General features: G+C 41.4%; 1 protein-coding gene across 1 annotated transcript; it reads right to left on the minus strand.

The window, feature by feature from the left end:
- Positions 1–17,121: 17,121 nt before the first annotated feature.
- Positions 17,122–19,303, minus strand: LOC141299852 (placenta-specific gene 8 protein-like). The gene is made up of 3 exons (XM_073830220.1): positions 19,219–19,303; positions 19,000–19,124; positions 17,122–17,849 (listed from the first exon to the last, which is right to left on the minus strand). Exons 1-3 carry the CDS (start codon positions 19,301–19,303, stop codon positions 17,745–17,747), a joined length of 315 nt encoding a protein of 104 aa, XP_073686321.1. The 3' UTR covers positions 17,122–17,744.
- Positions 19,304–24,811: the final 5,508 nt, after the last annotated feature.

The raw sequence follows: 24,811 nt of genomic DNA on the forward strand, positions 1-24,811 counted from the left end.
AGGAGTGGAGCGGGAGCGGGAAATGGTGAACCCGGAGCGGAGCTGGAGCGCAGCGATTATTAAATGCACGGAGCGCAGAGGGGAGATTGTTGCCGCTCCACTCGGCTCACATACTCTGACGCTAGAGATTTCCAGCCATGTGGTAGAGTTGTGTTTTTAAAGTTTTCTATATTATTATTTATTCTTTATATATTTGTTCATTATTCGTTTAATTCACCACTGCGACTTTGCATATGTTCCGGTTTTGCGCAGCAGAGCTGCCTGCCCTGCTCTCTATTTTTGTGTGAAATGCCTTTGTTCTGAGATGGTGATAATAAACTTTAAATCTAACATTGTGACATATTGATGTTTGTTTTATATCTGTGGATTTTATTGTAGACTAGTCAAGTGTTGATTTGATACGTTAAACTGAGTAAACTCACTGTGGACCACATACCGCTTGGATATCGATGTCACTTAAACTAAAACTTACATTTAAAAAACAAACAAAAAAACCCTCCAAACATTTCTCTAAATTATTCTAATAAAAAAAACATCAACTTTCTATTAAATACAAATCTGGTCTATTTTAATAGCTGTAACAGTATAAGCTGTTTGGCGGGAAAAAAAAGACAGGCTTCGGGTAGGACTCGGGCCCAAAATTTTGATAAGCTGTCGGACAAGGGCCGGGCTACAGCCTGTGTGTCTCGGGCCAGGGCCGGGCTAGGGCTTCGATTTAAGGCCCGTGCAGGGCTCTAGCCCTGCTGGAGCTGCACCGTTGAAAAGTGCGGTATAGAGGATCGAAAGACATGTGGAGCCATGGCTGATGTAAACACAAGCATTGTCTAGAGCAGGGGTCCCCAAACTTTCTTCTGAGCGGGCCACATAATTTTCTTTTCTTTAATGGAGGGCCGGGTCGGTTTATAAAATAAAATTCAATGGGCCGGACTGACTACTATTATTATTTTATTATGATTTTGTTACAACCCATGGCTCAAAGGGAAGCAACAAAAAGAGGGACGCACGGAAACATAAAATAGAATTGGAAAAGGCTTTATTCAACTTACACATAACTCACTAAAAAGAAAAGAAAAGAATCAACGAAACATAATATTCCTGAATACGTCGGAATCAGTGTGTAGCGCAAGGTGCCTGAGTGCAACATTGTAATATACTGATGATGCAGTTTAAAAAGGTGCTGAAATTAACAAAACTCCAACCAAATACAACCCAAATTTCAAAACCCAACTCCTGTTTGCCTCGACTATCACTCTTTTAAGGGAGCACTCAGAGCGCAACAGCAGGTGCACTCAATCTGCAGATTGCCGCAAGTAGAACCGCCAATCACATCTCACAGGCTCAAAGACGGGAGCCGTCACAATTTTACCTGTATTTATTATACCTTTAATGCTAGAATAGTTTATTATTTTTTATGCACCAGACAGACTAATGATCATTTCTTTTCAAAAGATATGCAGGTGCTTATCAGTGAATTAGAATGTCATGGAAAAGTTCATTTATTTCAGTAATTCAACTAAAATTGTGAAACTTGTGTATTAAATAAATTGAATGCACACAGAGTGAAGTAGTTTAAGTCTTCGGTTCTTTTAACTGTGATGATTTGGCTCACATTTAACAAAAACCCACCAATTCACTATCTCAACATAATATGGTGACATGCCAATCAGCTAATCAACTCAAAACACCTGCAAAGGTTTCCTGAGCCTTCAAAATGGTCTCTCAGTTTGGTTCACTAGGCTACACAATTATGGGGGAGACTGCTGATCTGACAGTTGTCCAGAAGACAATCATTGACTCCCTTCACAAGGATTGGAAGCCACAAACATTCATTGCCAGAGAAGCTGGTTGTTCACAGAGTGCTGTATCCAAGCATGTTAACAGTAAATTGAGTTGAAGAAAAAAAGAGTGGAAGAAAAAGATGCACAACCAACCGAGAAAAACTTTGGGTAAATGGGAGTGAAGTGGGATGTGAAGTTTTGCTTTTGCACCTGTCCCACAAGCAGTGCTAGTTTCACCTCAAATGCTATTGATCATTTTGTCATCACTCTTTTCTAGCTGGCTCGTGCATCACCTGTTAGATCGCGATTTCACATTACGTTGAATGTACCATTCTGTTAGTGAATTTAACAAATAATTATACCTATGTTAATAACTAAGTGTTAGGAATATGTCTTTGTTTTGTCCTGTTCTGTCATGTTTTCCAAGTGTTTTCCCCCCCATGTTTCTAGTTCATTTGGTTTAGTCCTTGTTCTCCCCCTTTTGGTTTAGTCCTTTTGGTTTAGTCTTGTCCATATTTGTATTTCCCCCTTGTCATCTTGTTTGTGACCACGCCCATGTTTCTGTGTATTTAAGTCTGTTTGTGATCACTCCCCGCTGTCCGTTGTTAACGTTACATGTCCTCGGTTTATGCTCCTGGTTGTTGTTTATTTGTATTTAGTTTCAGTGTTTCATTTAATAAACTGTTTATATTTTATCTACTCCGGATCTCCTCCTCCTTGTCCACTCCTCAACCCGCCTAGACTGTGACAGAACGACGGACCAAAACAACATGACTCAGGCTGAGGACCTCCTCTGGAACTTACAACAAGGTGAGCGTTCGCTGGAGGAGTATGTGGAGGAGTTTTTGAGCATTTACCATCTGGTGGGGTGGAGTGACAAGATGGTGAATGCATGTTTCCAGATGGGACTAAAAGATGATAGGTTGTTTAATTTGATCAAGTCCTAATGATTGCTACCGTCCCGTAGCAGATTTCATAAATTTTGTTCTTGATTTATGTGATTCCCCATTCCAAGTCATGGAAACATGCAGCAGTCACCCCATCTCAAAAACAGCCAGAGCCCTCCGCATACCACTCCAGCGACCTCACTCCCTCCTTGCCTCCCACGTGTCCCCAAGTCCTCCTAAGCCCCACGATGGTCCTCAGCCCAGTACCTCAGGCTTCCTCTCCACGCTCAAGCCCGTCAGCCGCTAAGCCAGCGCCAGCTCACAAGATGGCCGCCACGCCAGCTCACAAGATGGCCGCCACGCCAGCTCACAAGATGGCCACCCACGCCAGCGCACAAGATGGCCGCCACGCCAGCGCACAAGATGACCGCCACGCCCGAGTCTGCAAGCAAGATGGCCGCCACGTCAGAGTGTGCAAGAAAGATGGTCGCCACGCCAGAGTCTGCAAGCAAGATGGCTGCCGTTCCTGAGTCCCCGGCCAAGATGGCCGCCAAGCCTGAGTCCCCGGCCAAGATGGCCACCATTCCTGAGTTCCCGGCCAAGATGGCCACCAAGCCTGAGTCCCCGGCCAAGATGGCCGCCGTTCCTGAGTTCCCGGCCAAGATGGCCGCCAAGCCTGAGTCCCCGGACAAGATGGCCGCCGTTCCTGAGTTCCCGGCCAAGATGGCCGCCAAGCCTGAATCCCTGGCCAAGATGGCCGTTGTTCCTGAGTCCCCGGACAAGATGGCCGCCAAGCCTGAATCTACACCCAAGATGGCAACCGCCAAGTCAGAGTCTCCGCTGGTTCTGCCCAACCCTTCCAGTGACCGCGCCGCCAGAGCGCCCTCCAGTGACCGCTCACCCAGAGCTTGCTCCTTCAGAGTCTCCGCTGGAGACGCCCAGCCGTCCAGAGCCCGCTCCTCAAGAGCGCCGTCCAGAGCCAGCGCTCTCTCCTGCACGCCCTCCAGAGCCGGAGCTCTCTCCTGCGCGCCCTTCCGTGCTCTCCTGGGTGGACTATACCCTAGGTTCCCCCAAGAAAATTTTTTGGGGGGACTACTCCCCTGATCAGCCATGGCCACCTGGACTGTTTACTCGGCCATGGCCACCTGGACTGTTTACTCTGCCATGGCCACCTGGACTGTTTACTCGGCTATCGCCACCTGGACTGTTTACTCGGCCATGGCCACCTGGATTGTTTACCCGACCATGGCCACCTGGACTGTTTACCTCCTAAGCCCCACGATGGTCCTCAGCCCAGTACCTCAGGCTTCCTCTCCGCGCTCAAGCCCGTCAGCCGCTATGCCAGCGCCAGCTCACAAGATGGCCGCCACGCCAGCGCACAAGATGGCCGCCACGCCCGAGTCTGCAAGCAAGATGGCCGCCACGTCAGAGTCTGCAAGAAAGATGGTCGCCACGCCAGAGTCTGCAAGCAAGATGGCCCCTGTTCCTGAGTCCCCGGCCAAGATGGCCGCCAAGCCTGAGTCCCCGGCCAAGATGGCCACCATTCCTGAGTTCCCGGCCAAGATGGCCACCAAGCCTGAGTTCCCGGCCAAGATGGCCGCCGTTCCTGAGTTCCCGGCCAAGATGGCCGCCAAGCCTGAGTCCCCGGACAAGATGGCCGCCGTTCCGGCCAAGATGGCCGCCAAGCCTGAATCCCTGGCCAAGATGGCCGTTGTTCCTGAGTCCCTGGCCAAGATGGCCACCAAGCCTGAGTCCCCGGCCAAGATGGCCGCCAAGCCTGAATCTACACCCAAGATGGCTACCGCCAAGTCAGAGTCTCCGCTGGTTCCGCCCAGCCTCCCTGAGTCTCCGCTGGTTCCACCCAGCCTCCTTGAGTCTCCGCTGGTTCCGCCCAGCCCTCCAGTGACCGCGCCGCCAGAGCGCCCTCCAGTGACCGCGCCGCCAGAGCGCCCTCCAGTGACCGCTCACCCAGAGCTTGCTCCTTCAGAGTCTCCGCTGGAGACGTCCATCCCTCCTGAATCTCCGCTGGGGTCGTCCAGCCGTCCAGAGCCCGCTCCTCAAGAGCGCCGTCCAGAGCCCGCTCCTCAAGAGCCAGCGCTCTCTCCTGCGCGCCCTCCAGAGCCGGAGCTCTCTCCTGCGCGCCCTTCCGTGCTCTCCTGGGTGGACTATACCCTAGGTTCCCCCAATAAATTTTTTGGAGGGGACTACTCCCCTGATCAGCCATGGCCACCTGGACTGTTTACTCAGCCATGGTCACCTGGACTGTTTACTCGGCCATGGCCACCTGGACTGTTTACTCGGCCATGGCCACTAGACTGTTTACTCGGCCATGGCCACCTGGACTGTTTACTCGGCCATGGCCACCTGGACTGTTTACCCGACCATGGCCACCTGGACCGTTTACCTCCTAAGCCCCACGATGGTCCTCAGCCCATTACCTCAGGCTTCCTCTCCGCGCTCAAGCCCGTCAGCCGCTAAACCAGCGCCAGCTCACAAGATGGCCGCCACGCCAGCTCACAAGATGGCCGCCACGCCAGCACACAAGATGGCCGCCACGCCCGAGTCTGCAAGCAAGATGGCCGCCACGTCAGAGTCTGCAAGAAAGATGGTCGCCACGCCAGAGTCTGCAAGCAAGATGGCCGCCGTTCCTGAGTCCCCGGTCAAGATGGCCGCCAAGCCTGAGTCCCCGGCCAAGATGGCCACCATTCCTGAGTTCCCGGCCAAGATGGCCACCAAGCCTGAGTCCCCGGACAAGATGGCCGCCATTCCTGAGTTCCCGGCCAAGATGGCCGCCAAGCCTGAATCCCTGGCCAAGATGGCCGTTGTTCCTGAGTCCCTGGCCAAGATGGCCACCAAGCCTGAGTCCCCGGCCAAGATGGCCGCCAAGCCTGAATCTACACCCAAGATGGCTACCGCCAAGTCAGAGTCTCCGCCCAGCCTCCCTGAGTCTCCGCTGGTTCCGCCCAGCCTCCTTGAGTCTCCGCTGGTTCCGCCCAGCCCTCCAGTGACCGCGCCGCCAGACCGCCCTCCAGTGACCGCGCCGCCAAAGCGCCCTCCAGTGACTGCGCCGCCAGAGCGCCCTCCAGTGACCGCTCGCCCAGAGCTTGCTCCTTCAGAGTCTCCACTGGAGACGCCCAGCCCTCCTGAATCTCCGCTGGGGTCGTCCAGCCGTCAAGAGCCCGCTCCTCAAGAGCGCCGTCCAGAGCCCGCTCCTCAAGAGCCAGCGCTCTCTCCTGCGCGCCCTCCAGAGCCGGAGCTCTCTCCTGCGCGCCCTTCCGTGCTCTCCTGGGTGGACTATACCCTAGGTTCCCCCAAGAAAATTTTGGGGGGGGGGGACTACTCCCCTGATCAGCCATGGCCACCTGGACTGTTTACTCGGCCATGGCCACCTGGACTGTTTACTCGGCCATGGCCACCTGGACTGTTTACTCGGCCATGGCCACCTGGACTGTTTACCCGACCATGGCCACCTGGACTGTTTACTCAGCCATGGCTTCCTGAGCCCCCAGATCCGCCATGGCCTCCCGGACTGCTTACCCGGCCATGGCTTCCTGAGCCGCCAGATCCACCATGGCCACCTGGACTGTTAACCCGGCCATGGTTTCCTGAGCCCCCAGATCCACCATGGCCTCCTGGACTGTTTACTTGGCCATGGCTTCCTGATGGTGCGTTCACACCGGACGCGACTTGCGCGGAAAAAACGCACTATTCGCGTGTAGTTGAACGCTTGAAAATTTGAGTTTATTCGCATCATTCGCGCATTGCCATTTTCTTCACAACAGACGCGAATTCGCGTCATGGGAGGGGCTTCTGCCACTAGTCAGCGGGAAAGTAGTTGTAAAATAGGTGAATGAGCTCAATTTGCCAGCTTTAGCTTACTTGTAGTCTCAATTTGTATGTATATGTAGGTCAAATTGAGTAAAGAGCGTTTTTTAAAACTAACCAGATTGTCCAACCTCTTCACTCACTTTCTTCCTAGCAAGATCCTTTTTATTCCTGTTTCTACAAAAGTCCAAAGATGTATCGTACAGCTCCGAGTAACCACAGACAGCAACGGTGATTTTGTCCTCCATTGTTGTTTCGGATTTCTGCCTCTGTCACTACTAGAGCAAGCTCCTGATTGGTTAACGCGGCGCGGATTTTCGCCAAAGTTCAGATTTTTGAACTCGCGCATTTCGCGTGATTCGCGCGAATGACACGGCAATCGCTTGAAACGCTCAATGCGCGCCGCTTCATTCGCGCTATTCGCGCGTTTCGCGCCGCAGGATGGCTATTCGCGTCTTTGGATTGACTTAACATGTAAATCACTCGCGCTTGCCGCTTCATTCGCGTCCGGTGTGAACGCACCTTGAGCCCCCAGATCCACCATGGCCTCCTGGACTGTTTATCCGGCCATGGCCCCCTGAGCTTCCTGACCCGCCATGGCCACATGAGATCCCTGATCCGCCCTGGAGACCACCTCTGTATCCTGTGTCCCCTGTGTACCTACCTAGCGGTCTCCAGGGCGCACAGCCTCCCTCCCCTTTGGATGTTATTAGGCACGAGACGGTGGGAGGGGGGGGGGGGTTAATGTCAGGAATATCTCTGTGTTTTGTCCTGTTCTGTCATGTTTTCCAAGTGTTTTTCCCCCCATGTTTCTAGTTCATTTGGTTTAGTCCTTGTTCTCCCCCTTTTGGTTTAGTCCTTTTGGTTTAGTCTTGTCCATATTTGTATTTCCCCTCGTCATCTTGTTTGTGACCACGCCCATGTTTCTGTGTATTTAAGTCTGTTTGTGATCACTCCCCGCTGTCCGTCGTTAACGTTACATGTCCTCGGTTTATGCTCCTGGTTGTTGTTTATTTGTATTTAGTTTCAGTGTTTCATTTAATAAACTGTTTATATTTTATCTACTCTGGATCTCCTCCTCCTTCTCTACTCCTCAACCCGCCTAGACTGTGACACTAAGGGAAATTTTTGTTTGAAAGCCAACCTTTATTATCAAATACCGACATGATATAAGTAAAACATATTTAAAATTAAATTTTCAAAATATGTCTATGGCATTGTTCAGAGGGCTGGTCCAAATGTGGGGGCGGGCCGCATTCGGCTCCCGGGCCTTAGTTTGGGGACCCCTGGACTAGAGTGACGATCATCGGTGGCCACGTCGGAGCTGCACCATAGATGTGTGTGTGTGTGTGTGTGTGTGTGTGTGTGTGGTAAGAGATTCATTCACCATACAGTGTAGATAGTTTCACTAGCTTTATGCTGTAGCTGATTTCGGGAAATAATGTAAATAATAAAATACATTAGCACAATAATGATATCATGTATCGGCGATCTCGCAGGCTCAATAGTTGTGTAAAAAACATCCTTTTACCTTGACAAAATCAGCTCTGCAAAATATCAGCTCATTTTATTGCATGGACTCTTTAAATGCAAATGATCTCTACTCTCCCCACCCCTCTCTGCTGAGGGATTAGGAGCTGTAATGTTTACTTTAGCTGCATTAAGCCGTGTTTATCGGCGAAACTTGCCAACAAGCACATTATTAAAAAAGGCCATTTGCAAAGATACATAATACTCACTCCTTATACTCACTTCTGCTTTGGGTGAAGCTGCATCACTTATGATTCACATGAAGATAGATGCATATGTAGATGGGAATCGGCACTTTCCTTTTAAAAAAACAATAGTAACGTTAAACCTCTGCGTCTTCAGTGGCTCAGATGTCGGGCGTAAATGCTGTTATGTAAATATTGCTATGTTCATTGTTAGATGCAACAACAGAACACCTCAATCGCTCAATTAGAGTCTTCCTCTGCACCTGAGTCACACAATGGCGGTCAGAGTCAAGGTTATTATAGTTAATGAAAACTAACGAAAAAACTAAAACTAGAATTGAAAAAGCATTTTCGTTAACTGAAATAAAAATAAAATGAGTTTAAAAAAAACCCGAAAACTAACTTAAACTGTTTTGTGTGTATACAAAACGAACTTAAACTAACTAATATTATAGCAAAAACGTCCTTCGTTTTCGTCTTTGTAAATACATTGTGGCGATATGGATCCAAATCTATACCGGCGTTTGCACCTTGCCCACTAATTAAAACGGAAGTGTGGGAGTGAGCGGAAGGAAAAAAACGTGAAGGAAACGGTACCTGAAAGAAACTGTGACCAAAGGTGTTGGATTGTTTGCTTGCGCAGACCGAGTGTGAACGCCAAAACATCCTAGAAAATTGGTGGTGCATTAATACCGGTTGCAACTTAAGTCCAGCCTGGTTCGCCTGCCGCAGGTGCTATAGACCCTTTTACAGCCCACGTGATCAAATAGTTGCGTGCGCATTTTGGCAACGGAAGTGGTGTTGTTCCCCACTGGCTCTAACGTGTTAGCAACTAAATTTTATCAAAACGGTGTCCCAGCATCAAAATGTCTGGTTGTTGTGTTTACGGTTGCACTAATAGATATTCCACCAAGGGGCTTAAGTTTTATAGGATTCCGACATCACGGCCGTTTCAGAAGAACCGGTGGCGCCTGTGGCTGCAGGCGACTATAGGGATAGTTCACCCAAAAATTAAAAATTGATGTTTATCTGCTTACCCCCAATGCATCCAAGATGTAGGTTACTTTGTTTCCTCAGAAAAACACAAACGAAGATTTTTAACAAAAACCGGTGCAGTCTGCCAGCCTTATCATGGACATGGATGGGCACCAACCCTTTAAAAGTAAACAAAAACATGCACAGACAAATCCGAATCACACCCTGTGGCTCGTGATGATACATTGATGTCCTAAGACATGAAACGATCGTTTTTTGTGAGAAACTGAACAGTATTTATATCATTTTTTACCTTTGATACACAGCCACGTCCATCTGTCATGTGCACGAGTTTGGCATCAGTCACGTCACATGAGCACGCGCTCTGGCGTAGAATACACAAACGCCGTAAGGGGAAATCAGTGAAAAGTCCCGGATGAGCAGTGATGGGAATAACGGCGCTATAAATAAACGGCGTTACTAACGGCGATACTTTTTTCAGTAACGAGTAATCAAACGAATTACTCTTTCTCCCGTTACAACGCCGTTACCGTTACTGACAATAAAATGCGCGTTACTATAACTGAGAACACTGAAGCGGTTTTCATGTGAGCAGCGTCTTTCTCAGCCATAGGACCTCTCTTTCTCTGAGGTGTTTGTGTATGTTCGGGGCTGAGGCGGGACACATAACCAGTGATGATGATTGGTGTGGCTGTAAATGTGGTGTAACTGAGAACGCGATGATTGGCTTACATTGAGTAAATTTCCATTGTTTGCCAATCAGAGGCAGAGTAGTGTGGGTGTTCACACACAAGCACGCGCACGTTTAGTCGCACACACCGACATCCAGGAGTCACAACGATGGCAAGTCCAACAAGTTCAAAGGTAGCTTTTGAAAACTGGAAGTATAAGCATACTTTTCCCTCGCTGAGGTGAAAGGCAAAAATATTTATGTAACGTGCAACTTATGCAGGAAAAAAAGAGTCTCTCTGCGTCTGTGACAAGTAATTCTAAAATGAAGCACCTCACATCGTCACATGCCTCCACAAAATTAGTGGCTTAGAACGCAGGTGATAACGATATTTAAAGTTCTAAACCATCTTTATTTGTGCTTTATTGTTCCACTATAGTAATGATAATATTTATAATAATATGTTGAATCTGATAGTTGTCTTTCACGTTGTCCCACAACAACATTAAACTAGTGTAGATTAGTGTACAATGTTTTATATTTATTTTACAGTTATACTAATTTGATTTTTTAAGTAACGCAATAATTACTTTGACTGGTAATTAGTTACTTTTATAATGATGTAACTCAGTTACTAACTCAGTTACTATTTGTGAGAAGTAACTAGTAACTATAACTAATTACTTTTTTAAAGGTATGTGCCCAACACTGCGGATGAGTTTGCGCAAACTAATGTAATCTTTTAGCTTTAAATCGGTTTAAACAATCAGGATACGCGCAAGTAATTACCATTTTGAATAGCCGCTATACCCACAATCTCTGTGCTCTGTGTAAACAATGAGTGTCGTATACATGCGACAGATCGCTTTCAGTGTTTGCGTATTCTACGCCAGAAGCGCGTGCACATGTGACGTGACTGATGCCAAACTCGTGCACATGACAGATGGACGTGGCTGTGTATCAAAGGTAAAAAATGATATAAATACTGTTCAATTTCTCACAAAAACCGATCGTTTCATGTCTTAGGACATCAATGTATCATCACGAGCCGCAGGGTGTAATTTGGATTTGTCTGTGCATGTTTTTGTTTACTTCTAAAGGTTTGGTGCCCATCCATGTCCATGATAAGGCTGGCAGACTGCACCGGTTTTCGTTAAAAATCTTCGTTTGTGTTTTTCTGAGGAAACAAAGTAACCTACATCTTGGATGCATTGGGGGTAACTTAAGCAGATAAACATCAAATTTTCATTTTTGGGTGAACTATCCCTTTAAACGTGTTGATTTCAACACACAAAACTCTGAGTCTATAGCCGCTTTTCCACTATCGTGCCGAACCGTTCTTAGAACGGTTGGGTACGGTTCCAGTTGTGTTTCCACCTGAGCCTGGTACGGCACGGCACGATTACAAACCGTTCTCGGCCCGGAATTCTCGGCACGGTTAGACAACCGTGCTGAACCGGGCTGGTAAAATGCGTGTGCATGACTCGCCACTCTGTTGCCTGGCTACCAGTTTCTCTATGGCTAAGCGGGTGCGCAGTAAACAGATACGGTAAATATAAATACAAATGGCTGAGACACTTTGGTCTGTGGATGAAACATTTGCTCTTATATTGATATTTGGGCAGAAAGAAAAATTCAACAACAGCTGGAGTCTGCAAAGAGAAACGAAAAAGTTTTTTTTTTTTAATTATAGCGCAGTATCTTGCAGAGAAGGGCATTAAGAAAAGTTCAAAACAGTGCCGGGAAACAATAAAAACATACATATCGCGTCCAAAAGGACAATAACAGTAGAAGCGGGGCTGCCTACTCTTGCGTTACCAAGGCAACGACTGACGCATTTGTATTTACATTCCAAAGAGTTCCGTTATCTGCACCACAGTGGAAAATCAAACCGTATTCGTGCTGACTGGCCCGGATCGGCACGGAATAGAACGGTTACGCATTGAGAACGGTTCAGCCCGATAGTGGAAAAGCGGCTTATGTCATGGTATTTGACGTTCTGTACATGACCACAGACAACGTATTCATAAGCATCCAGCGATTCTCTCGGGTGTACACGCTCGGTTTCTCAACTAAATACGTATATATATCTGGCCACTGTATATTTGGCCATCTGCTAACGTCTTCTATCCACTCCACTATAGTACACGGATCTGGTAGCCGGATACCATTTGATAAAGTCAACTTTTCCAAATAACTTTCTCTGTCTGTGTTGCTTAATCCGCTCGCGTAGCTTGACACACTGCTGATTCTCGCCATACTTCCGTTGCCAATATGCGCGCGCATACGTTGCTACGTCATCATTGTGTACAAACAGTAAAAGGGTCTATGGTCTCAGCAAGACTCGCTTTCACCACCTGCTGGTGAAGCGGAAAGCAACAGGCGTCGATTTTGTATTGATGCTCAATTGCTCTTCCTGCCATACCCGGATGTGTAGCATCGAATTGCTTGGCGAATTTGAATCAGTGAATTTTTGGAAGTGAAATAATACGCACGGAAATGTCCTGTCAAGAATCAAAGGTTGTATTGAAATTATTTAGTATTGAAATTTTGAACACTGCAATTGTTAAATTTGTATTTTAAAATAATATGAATATTTAATATTGAAATTGTAAACAATGCTATAGTGAAAGTCGTATTTTAAAATAATCTGTATTATTAACATTGAAAATTTTACAAATGAAATTTTATATCTAAATATCCACCCATGTTGAATTGCACAACCTTAAAATGCAAGCACTGTTAATACGATGCATTTTATTTCAGTTAGTGCTGTACAGCACCCTGTTTTGCTTCAAAAACATTTGTCAGTATTTTACTTCCATATGCTTTAAAGTGCATATTGCAGGTTAGAGACTCCGGTGAATTGATGAATAGAAAAATAATGTAGGAACCAGATTTTCTTTAAAATATACTTCAAAATAAGCTATTAAGGCTTCTAGAGACGTTTTTGTGAGAGAATTTTACTTCCGCATCTGAAAAACGGGCAAACCGGTAGTGACGTAACGAGAGGGAGAGCGGTCAATGTAAACCATAGGAAAACAATGGATCGCAATGACTGTTCGGACGCAGAGAACATTTAAAATGTTTATTATACACTTGTATGACGAACCACACACACAAATATGAGCCTGCTATGTGGCCAAGAGAGCAGGGACATGCCAGGATTAAACAGAACAGTGGTCAGAGGAGACAAATTAAGTTGTGGTGTGAGGAGAACAGGGCAGGTGTCTGTGAGAGATCAGTGTTAGCTGACGATATCTAATCGGGCAAAATCATAGCATTTGTCATCTAAAAGTATTGAATTCTACTTACCAGTAACACAAATGAATGATCGTTGTCGATCAAGCGTGTCATACTCATTAATATCCGACGCAAAGGTTACGTGATATAGCGGGTTTTTATTACCGCGCGCGCGCGCGCGAGAGAGATAAACACCTTTTTGTTTCATTATATGCTTATATGGGAAATACCCCCAAACTTGATGTGCTGTCTCTGACTCTGCACCCAGGCTTTGAGACTTGCTGTCTGAAATCAAAATAGGTTCTACATACAGCTTAAATGCATCTCCAGGCCAGCAGACATCAGTAAGTTTATGGTAGAGATCATTTATTACTCTGAGCTAAATACTTGTACGTACAAATAAACAGTAAAATTTAATCTCAATTACAGTTTGACTATATTTAGGTGACAAATACATGTACAGTAAAACTTTTTGATGCCATTGGTATAAGACAATTAATATTGACAGCATACAGTCAAGTTGTCTGCTGGTATTCATCAGGAAGCCCTTACCTGCATGTGTTGTGTCAGCTATTAGACAGTTTACAGAGGAAGGATTACTTTATAAAGGTTTTGAATGGCCCCATTTTGGTGACAAACAATAAAAAATAATCACAATCACAAATTGTCTTACTGTATACATTTTTTATATGAAGTGTACAACATATATATCAAGCAGATCTGCATTTGGGGCTAATTCAATTCAGTTTCATTTATACAGCAATAAATCATAAATATTATTTCATAGTACTGTTAATACCCAACTTAAAACACAACATTGCAACTGTTAATATATACATGTAGATGTACAAAACATATACTACTGAAATAAAAATATTTTCAGTGTGGGTATCACACTAATGTGTTATTTTAGAGTTGGTTAATAACAGCTGGCTCCACTGCTTCAGATCTTCACACAGCCTCATGTCTTGCAATGTCTCCCAAAGCCCTATAAACACAACACATGACAATAAATTACAAATTAGCTGTGCAAACAATGTGACCAAGCTGTAACTAGACTTGATGATTATTATATTAACAAACTGAGGGTAACTGACCAGTAATGCCTTCTACCGTTTTTACACGGTTCTTAAAATGATATTGCTAATGCTTACAAGCTAGCTACGGTGCTTTACAAAAACTTTTACACATCTCGTTGTCTCATTATTTAAATAAATATGTTCACGGATTTGGTATTTAGGAGAAGTTATGAGAAGAAAAACAAACTTACAGGGCAGTTCACGTTTTCGTCGAGCTGCATCTCTGATGGCTTCGGACGAACCACAGTCTGACAGCGGACCCGATGAAGCTGCTGTGTGCACCGAAGGAACTGCACCGGCTTTGAGCCTCACTTGGTTCTTGCTTCAGCATCTCATGTTGAACTGCATCATATCGCCGGGATAATAATCCTCCAGAGTAAAGTGAACGCGTTTTTCGAAGCAGATGCATTAGTATAGGCCAGTCACTTCATCCGCACAAACGCACCCATATACGGAAGATAGCACCGTTCTTTTTATTGTAAGTAAACACGTGGACACATGTCCTGACAGGCTGGAGTTTGTGCAGCCTCCATAAACACAATAATTTACCATGACGACGATCAATTGAAATAAAAAATAACTACTGAAAACACACTAACTCACGACTGCTCCTACTGAATAGCAACAGAGCTTGGCGAACGACTCCCTCTCGTGACGTCATATGACGCGGTGTGGAAAAAAAAGTTGTTTTTGAGAGCGGTCAAGGAAACCGTCACTTTGTCTTCTAAATTTGTGCCCTTAGGTCTTGTAAAATATTTTCTAATAGTGCATTAACGGTTCGTATAGTATTTTCATTCACGAATATATGTTTATCTCGAATTTTTTTTTAACCTGCAATATGCACTTTAAGTACAATTCTCTCAAACTGACCACTGGATGTTCAACAGGGCAAAGAACTGTCTGAGGATTTGAGAATTAGAGTTGTTGCTCTCCACAAAGATGGCCAAGGCTATTAGAGGTTCAGTAACACCCTGAAACCGAGTTACACTACAGTGGTCAGGGACATACAGAGGTTTTCCAAGATGGGTTCCATTCGGAACAGGCCTTGCAAGAGTCGATCAGCGAAATTGAGCACTCGTTCTGTGTGTCAGGTGCAGAACTTGGCTTCAAAAAACAGATGCATTAGTGCTGCCAGCATTAATTTAAAGGTTGCAGAAGTAGAAGGTCAGCTTGTCAGTACTCAGACCATACACTGCACGCTGCAAGTCGGTTTGCATAGACACTGTCCCAGAAGGAAGCCTTATCTGAAGCTGGCTCACAAGAAAGCCTCCAAACAGTTTGCTGAAGACAACCTGTCCAAGAGCATGAATTACTGGATCCATGTCCTGAACCATGTCTGATGAGACTATAAGATAAACTTGTTTGGCTCAGATGGTATCCAGCATGTGTGGTGTTGCCCTGGTGAGGAGTACCAAGAAAATTGTGTCTTGCCTACAGTCAAGCATGGTGGTGGTAGCATCATGGTCTGGGGCTGCATGAGTGCTGCTGGTTCTGGGGAGCTGCAGTTCATTGAGGGAAACATGGATTCCATTATGTACTGTACATTCTGAAGCAGAACATGATGCCTTTCCTCCACAAACTAGGTAGAACGGCAGTTTTCCAACATGATAACGACCCCAAACACACCACCAAGGTGATAGCTGCCTTGCTGAGGAAGCTGAAGATGAAGGTGATGGAGTGGCCAAGCATGTCTCCAGACCTGAACACTATTAAGACTTCTGACAAGTTCACTTAGGGTGTACTCACTTTTGTTGTCAGTTGTTTTGACAATAATGGCTGTATCTTGAGTTATTTTCAGAGGACAGTAAATCCATTCTGCTATACAAGCGGCACATTGACTAGTCTAAAATATATCCAAGTTTCATTTCTATAGCATTGTCCCTTGAGAAGATATACTTAAATGGTTGCTGAAATATGAGGGGTTTACTCACTTTTGTGACATACTGTATGTCCATGCAAGCTATGAGGTGTAGTGTACTTTTGAGTGTGCTTCATCAATTTAAAGTCATTTAAGGGCAATTTATATAATCATTAAGATACTGAAGTGTCATTGACATGTCAGATGCTGACATGTTTTTATAAAAATGAGCATCTCCACATTTCATCTGAGGTGTAGACTGTAGTAGGCTACAAAGAAGCCATTAAAGCTTGTTCTGAAAATGTTTGTTCCATCATGTAGAATCTATTAAACACTATATGTTATCACAGTCAGCACACAACAGTAGATATGACAATCCCCAAGTTGTGAGGTATGTCCTTTAGAGGATACTTGTTAATGATAACATATTTTTGGGTCAATCTGTGCAACAACTGAAAAGATATTGAAACTTCAAAGAGGAATGTGTTTTGGAGGGCTTTTAACTCTTTTTTTCCTGCCAGCATGTACTTTTCCACTATTTAAGAGACATCTCTTTCCCGCCAAACATTGAATTTTCTGGGTTTCCGTGTTATTACTGTTATACACTCGAGGGGTGCTATAATGCCAGTATCCATTGCAACTTTCTACTATCCTGAGCATGCTCACCCAGCCGGCATGTGATGCGTCAATGTGATCTACCATAGTGGATGCACACACGGAAGCAATCTGTCTCACGTATACATCACTTATTGTTTACATAGTGCATATTGGCCTCTCAAAATGGTAATTACTTGTGCTTATTCTGATTCTGCCAACCGATTAAAAACTAAAAGATTACGTTTCCTTGTGCAAACTCATCTGGGAGTGTTGACTTTTCACTGACTACATTGCCAGAGCATGTTGACTCGTTGCATGCTGGCTGTTGTGAACACGCTCTATACAGGTGAACATTCCAGTGGATCAGAGATAAATAATAATATAAATACTGTTCAGTTTCTTGCACAGACTGATCGTTATGTGTCTCAAGACCTGAATGTATTGCACAAGCTGCAGAGTTTAATTTGGCTTTGGATACTTTTCTTTATTTCTGTTGTTAATTTGTTTAATTGGAAGGATTTATGACCTTGAGTAACTTTACTAAGGCATTTACAGATCTACAATAACATCAAACTCCTACATATTTACAATGTGAAGCTATTTCTTAATTTAGTGACTACCAATAAAATTAACATAGATGTAAATGGGTTAAGAATATACATTACAGTAAATGTAACTCTATTAAAAGAACATGTTATTGCAAATCATACAAATTGCAACTATACATTCCTAAAGACTGACTCTTGACTTATATACACACAAAGTCCCACAACACAACCAAATTGGCATAATATAGTAAAATAATCTGTGATATCTACACTACTGGACCTATACAACATTGAGCAATGACCATTTGGAGTAACATGATGGCTGTGGTACAAAAAACTGTTATCACTCTGACACTCTTTCATGAAGCCATACATTAATTAGTGTAAAGTATTTGCAATTACATTTAGTTTCAAAGGGCGAAAATTAAGAACTAGATATATGATAGTGTACTATAGGTTGACTGCAGGATAGCATTTTCCCCTGCTGGCTTTAATAAACAAAGAACAACTATGTTCACAGCTTTTGTTCCTTGTAAGACAAAGTTTGCTCAGAATTGTCCAGTCCGCTTCCTCATGTCAATGTCTCTCTTCATTTGGCAGGCTGCACAAGACATGCAGCAGTAACCAACACACCAGTCATTAAACATGGATCCCTGGAGAGAAATAAAGAATTATACATATATTAATTTGTGTTACACAGATAGATAAATAGATAAAGTAAAAAAACAAAAAGTGTGTTAATTGTAAATGCAGATTATGTAATATTAATAAAATAATAGACCACTTAGGTGTACTTAGAGAGATACTTTCATGAACTTAAGTACACTTTTAGGTGCAAAATGTAAGAATGTTAAATGAATGGTTTTACTTTAATGTACATTATAAATCATTGTATAATATTCTTTCATCATGCTTTATATTGATGTACATACTAAAGCACATGAAACGTACTTCTACTTGATGTAACATTTTAATATCAATATATTATAAATATACTATATTGCAACTAAGTTTTAATTGAAATGAATTTTAGTTTAGCATAAATTCTTGTGAGTACGTTTGGCAGCGTACTTAAACCATATTTTAAAGACAATAGAGGTAATTGTGAAAACACACAACTATCAGTGTTGGGGGCAACGCATTACAATTAACGCAAGTTACGTAATATTACTTTTTTCCAAGTAACTAGTAAAGTAACGCATTACTTTTTAATTGACAAGAAAATTTCTGAGTTACTTTTTTAAATAAGTAACACCAGTTACTTTTTTCCCCATTTATTGATTAAAAGCTCTCCTTTCCCCATTTAAGAAGAATTGTGAGTAAGATGTTACTTTAATTCTAAAATAAAAGTGAACACGCAAAAACAATAATCTCAGTCACAAAAAACAGATTTCAGTATTTCTTAAAATTAATAAAAAGTTCAACACAAACTTGCAATAATTAAGATAAATACAAATATCCATTATGTATTTAATCACATATTATTAACTGATGTCTTTGCTAACGACCTTCGATGATCCAATTCAGCCATACTAATATGCAAAAACTACTCATGATAATCTAACATTTGTTTACCTTTTTTGACATTTTTTATTCTGCGGTCTACTGTACTGACATTTTCTCTAAGCCTGAGGCTTTTGGTGTGAAAAGGCTTTTACATTTGCCAAAAATAGAACTTTTTATAATGTAATGTAATTAGTTATTTTTTATAGGGAGTAACTCAATATTGTAATGCATTACTTTTAAAAGTAACTTTCCACAACACTGACAACTATATAGATAGATTTATATTTTGATACTTACTTTTATGTTGTATTTAGTTCGGTATACACTTCGGATCGGCATGCCTAATCCACAGCAGCAGCACTCATTCATGTCGCTGGCAATGGAACAGCCCAAACAAGGGAGACAGAAATAGCCATAACAACCTGATAAAAATATATGACCCTTGTTAGAGTCACATTATGACTACTTAGACTTGTAGTAACAATATATTTGTTTAGTGCGATTGGAATTACTTACATACGCTTGTGTCTTCACAGCAGCTCATTAATCCTGTGTGAAACTCTGTGGGTGCAACTGCAGCAGGCTGAGATGTGAACGCCATGATCTAGAAGCAAAGAAATGTGAGGGATCAGGAATATTTATACTGACACACTATTTTCAAAACTGCCAAATGTAGAGGATTAATTCATACAACAAGTTCTCCAAAAATATTTTAGGTATATTTAAGTGTGCATACCTTTGCCTTCTTTTTTGTTAAGTCAGAAAACTCTTCTATAGTCTGAAACTGGCACAGAATGTCTTTAAATACAGTTGGGAAGTCTCATAGACACACCCTGCAAACAGTAAATGTCATAAAAAACCTTATACAGACAGCTGTATTGTGAAAATGTATATTGTGCTTCATTTAGGTCCAAAGTTCTAAATAGATAAAAGGCACACGTTACATTTTCCTGTCACACCTTCCATTGATGACTTTGCTTTTACGAGAACAATGTTACAACATATCATAATAGTTAAACATTGTGTAAAATATTGTTATAATGTAAAATAACTGTTTTCTATTCAATTATATTTATATAACTTATTGACTCTAAACTTTTGTACTGACTTTTTAAGAATTCTAAGACATTAACCATTCCAGCTCATTGGGGTAAATTAAATTACATTACATTATACCTGAAGCAAAATGAGCAAAATGTTAAAAAAGGTCTTTAAAGGAGTTGTTCACTTTCAGAACAAAAATGTACAGATAATGTACTCACCCCCTTGCCATCCAAGATGTTCATGTCTTTTTTTCTCCAGTCGTAAGGAATTTATGTTTTTTGAGGAAACATTTCAGGATTTCTCCCCATATAATGGACGTCTATGGTGCCCCTGAGTTTGAACTTCCAAAATGCAGTTTAAATGGCTCTAAACGATCACAGCCGAGGAAAGAAGGGTCTTATCTAGCAAAACGACGGGTTTTTTCTAAAAAACATTTACAATTTATATATTTTGTAACCTCAAATGCTCGTTTGAGATTAAAAAGTATATAAGTTGTAAATGCTTTTAGAAAATAACCAATCATTTCTCTAGATAAGACCCTTTTTCCTTCCTTCGAAGCTGCATTTTAGAAGTTCAAACTCGGGGGCACCATAGAAGTCAATTATATAGCGAGAAATCCTGAGATGTTTTCCTCAAAAAACACCATTTCTTCATGACTGAAGAAAGAAAGACATGAACATCTTGGATGACAAGGGGGTGAGTACATTATCTGTACATTTTTGTTCTGAAAGTGAACTACTCCTTTAATGAAGGAATGATCATGGAACTACAATGTCATAAAGCACTGCGAATAACAACAAATAAAAAAACATTTGGAAAATATAGAACTATTGATTTAAGTTCCTGATTGTAAGCAAAGATATATTGCATTTAATGCTTATTGCAAAACTTAAAAATAGTGTTTTGGACAATCAGTGTTTATAATTGTGTGTAATTATCATTGAAGATAAGCAATAAGGAAAAAAGTGTTAATGGAATAAATGATAATGGAAACATACAGAATACACGTCACAGTCAAACACACCCCAGTGACACCTGATTACTGGGTCAGCAAACGTTTATAGCTTTACTGACTTACAGACAATTTAGCTCACAATAAAACAATTACAACACATCTTTAGTATTTTTTTCTGTCTAATGTTAATATGTATATATATGTATTTAAAAAAAATATTTAATACTAATTGAGTAAAATATTTAAGAAAATATTAGTAAACTATATTTTTTCAAACATTTTCTTCACTGTAAAATCTGATTATTGCTGGCAGCATTCCAAATTCGGTAAGACAAAAGCAATGATCATCATGACATTATTCGTGAAAATCTTTATAGGCTAGAATGGCACTACTAAACTGTGTAGTACTGTATGAAATATTCATCATGAGGCTAGGCTATTCTAGCTGACATTTTCAATGTCATTGCTAATAAACATATAATAAATCTATTTAAATTCACACTTTTCCACATGCAGCCCACACAGAAACAGATGAGAGCGGTAATGAAGATAACATAAATCAAGCTTGTGCATAATTCAGAATTTCAAAATTGGCCGCTATTCAATTCATGAGTTGGAATTTGAATTGAATTGACTCCGCCCCACAGGAAGTTGAATTTGAATTGGAGTTGGAATGAAGGAAGTGGAATTAAATTCATGGCAATTCAAAGATATTCCACACAGTCATACAACAGAAAGAATTACATTAATTTTGTAATTTAATAGCATAATTTCATTACACATAACTAGTCACTCCTCAACCCTGCATACATTTTGTTCCAACATAGATAATGATCACCCACATGGAAAGAACCTATATGAGGATATATGCGCATATATGAAACCTATATGCAGTATATATGCACCTATATGATAATGTATATGTATATATATATATATATATATATATATGTGTGCATATACAGGCCATATAGGTCTCCTGTATTGCTTCTTTATATCCACATATAAGCCCTATATGTACATACAAGATGTGTCTCCTATTTAGCTCATGGCAGGATCTGGTCATTTTAGCTCATATCTCACTTTGGCAACTGCACTGTTAAAAAAAACCCTAATTTTACAGAAAATAACTCTAACTTTTTTACAGTAGTTTTCTGTTATTTCAAATTATATTCAAAACTTAGTAATATTACTAACAATATCTGTAAACTAACAACTTGACTGTTATTTTAGGTCCTATATGTCAGTATCATGTCTGTGTTCTGTCATGTTTTCCTAGTGTTTTCCCCCCTATGTTTCATAGTCATTTGGTTTAGTCCTTGTTCTCCCCCTTTTGGTTTAGTCCTTTTGGTTTGTTCTTGCCCATATTTGCAATTCCCCCTTGTTATCTTGTTATCTTGTTTGTGACCACGCCCCCGTTTCAGTATATTTAAGAGTCTGTGTGTGCACTCCCCATTTGTCCGTCAATGATTCTGTTACCTCTGTTTGCTTGTTTTCATGTGCTCATGTTATGCTCCCGGTTTTTGTTTATTTGTATTAGTTTCAGTGTTTTGTTTTAATAAATCTTTATTCGTTTATTTACTCCGGTTCTCCTCATCATTCTCCACTCCTCAACCCCGCCTGGATTGTGACACTATATCATTAAAGACAAATTACAGTATTTTTTCTTTTTTATACCCACACGGAAATAACCTATATAAACATATGTTTTAATATAGGTTTTGAATTGCAATTCTGCTTCCTTTAATTCAAATTCGAATTGTAATTCTAGATCCTGTTATTGACATCAATTCAAATTCAATTCAAATTCAAGAATTGAATTGGAATTTAGAAGTCATTCTCAATTCAATTCTGAATTGTGCACAAGCCTGACATAAATACAGAGAATAAAAGGTTTTACAGAATGTGCCGGAAACAAAATGCCCGTTGCGATTTCTATATTACAGCTCCAGAGGCTTCCACAGCCAACAGTAATGACAGCTGAGTAGTAAACACTTACCCAAACAATAACAGCACACACAGTGGCATGGGAAGGTTTGGGAACCCCTTATAGAATCTGTGAAAATGTTAGTAATTTTAACAAAATCAGAGAGATCACACAAAATGCATGTTGTTTTTTATTTAGTACTGTCCTGAGTAAGATATTTTACATAAAAGACGTTTATATAGTCCACAAGCCGAAAAAAAAAGCTGAAATTAATGAAATAATGTCAAGAGTTTGGGCACCCTTGGTTCTTAATGCTGTGTGTGGATACCTTGATGATCTACAACTGTTTTTTTGTTTTTTTTATTTTGTAACGGTTGTGATGGTCCCTTGTTTGTTCTGAACAGTTAAACTGAAAAACCCTCCAGGTCCTGCAGATTCTTCAGTTTTACAGCATCTTTTGCATATTTGAACCCTTTGCAGCAGTGATTTTGAGATCCATCTTTTCACACTGAGGACATCTGAGGGACTCAGTTTGAAGATCAAGGTAAATTGTGCTTAATTTGTCTTCTGGGAAGGGCAGTACTAAATGGAATATATATATATATATTTCAACAAAATAAGAAAAATTTGGCCATTTTCATCCTGTTCAAAAGTTTTTATCCTGGCTCTTAATGCATTGTGTTTCCTTCTAGAGCATCAATGTATGTTTGAACATTTTTTAATAGTTGTGTTTGAGTCCCTCAGTTGTCCTCGATTTGAAAAGATGGATCTCAAAATCTTAGTCACTGCTGGAAAGAGTTCAAATATGCAAAAGATGCTGTAAAACTGAAGAATCTGCAGGACATGGAGGATTTTTCTGAAAAACAGTGCTCAGTTTAACTGTTCAGAACAAACAAGGGACTCATGAACAACTATCATAAAACAACAACAAAAAAAAAAAAAAAAAAAAAAAACCATCATAGAACATCCAGGTATCCACACACAGTATAAAGAACCAAAGAATTCCCTAACATTTGAGGGGGTTATTTTAATAATTTCAGTTTTTTTTGTCTTGTGGGCTATATGTAAACATCTTTTATGTAAAATATCTTACTCAGGACAGTACTAAATAAAAAAATTACATGTATTTTGTATGATCTCTCTCTTATTTTATTAAAAATTGCATGTCACTGTAAGTTGGCCAAGCACTACCAATATTGATGTCATAACATTACAGTTTGTAAGCCAAAATCTTACTCCACACTTTATCATTACTCAAGGTAGTAAGAATGTAAGGCAATCTGCATTAATCAACACAGATTTAGGTAACAGTAAGCAATTGTTTTCTCTAGAACTCTATATGTTTCCACAATCAGGTTATAAAAGGTTAGAGAGAAATGTACTGCACCATTTTTTTTTTTAATTTTAGTCTAGCTCTGTGTTTAATCTGACTCCAATTTCAAGTGGTCATTACATTTAGGCTGTATTTGTAATTAAAAACTGACCACAAATATTAATTATGTATAAATTAAGATATAAGATTTTTTTAAATATTCCATACTTTCAATATTAGTTCATTAGTGACCAGATGTTGCATTTGAGACTTGTGTGGCCAGCAAACTCAATCAAATGAGTTGAGGGTCATCACTGTCAGTGGAGAGTAGTATTCACTCTTTACTGTTCTCTAGCTTTGTTGTCCCGAATGTCTGCAGCTTGACTTTGTTCTTATGAACCACTGTCTTTGACATTTTAAGGATGAAAGCAGCCTGACGCTAAATTATTAAAACATTAATGCAGGCTCCTTACCTACACACTTGAGCGCTTCTTAGGCTTTATAGGCAATCAAAGCCTCATCTTTATGATTTAAAGAGTTTATTAATAAACGTGCGATGAGACGATTAATTCTTAAAATCAATGACTACTGAACGACCAGAAAAATCTTTAGTTGAGGCCCTAATTTTTACAGCAGTTACCACACCTACAACTGTAATGCTGCACTCACCTACACTGATGGCAACTCGAAGGAACCCAAGTGCAGTTATATTATATTAAAAGTGAGCAAATCCACAATAAACAAAGACTTGGCTTAAACATGGAACAAAGACTCACCAAATAGCAGATATAGAGAAACAAAGGCTAGACAAAAAAACAAAGTAACATGGAAACAAGACACATGACTAAAACAACCCATTACAGAATGACAC

This window comes from Garra rufa, chromosome 23 (genome assembly GCF_049309525.1).
Source record: "Garra rufa chromosome 23, GarRuf1.0, whole genome shotgun sequence".
Taxonomy (NCBI): domain Eukaryota; kingdom Metazoa; phylum Chordata; class Actinopteri; order Cypriniformes; family Cyprinidae; genus Garra; species Garra rufa.

Bases quoted from the DNA above. Each gene is read 5' to 3' on its own strand.
- LOC141299852 (XM_073830220.1), bottom strand. From the start codon at position 19,303: ATGGCGTTCACATCTCAGCCTGCTGCAGTTGCACCCACAGAGTTTCAC. The intron at 19,125-19,218 runs GTAAGTAATTCC...TATTTTTATCAG, and splicing joins CTGTGAAGACACAAGCGTAT to GTTGTTATGGCTATTTCTGT. The intron at 17,850-18,999 runs GTAAGTATCAAA...ATTTCTCTCCAG, and splicing joins GAACTAAATACAACATAAAA to GGATCCATGTTTAATGACTG.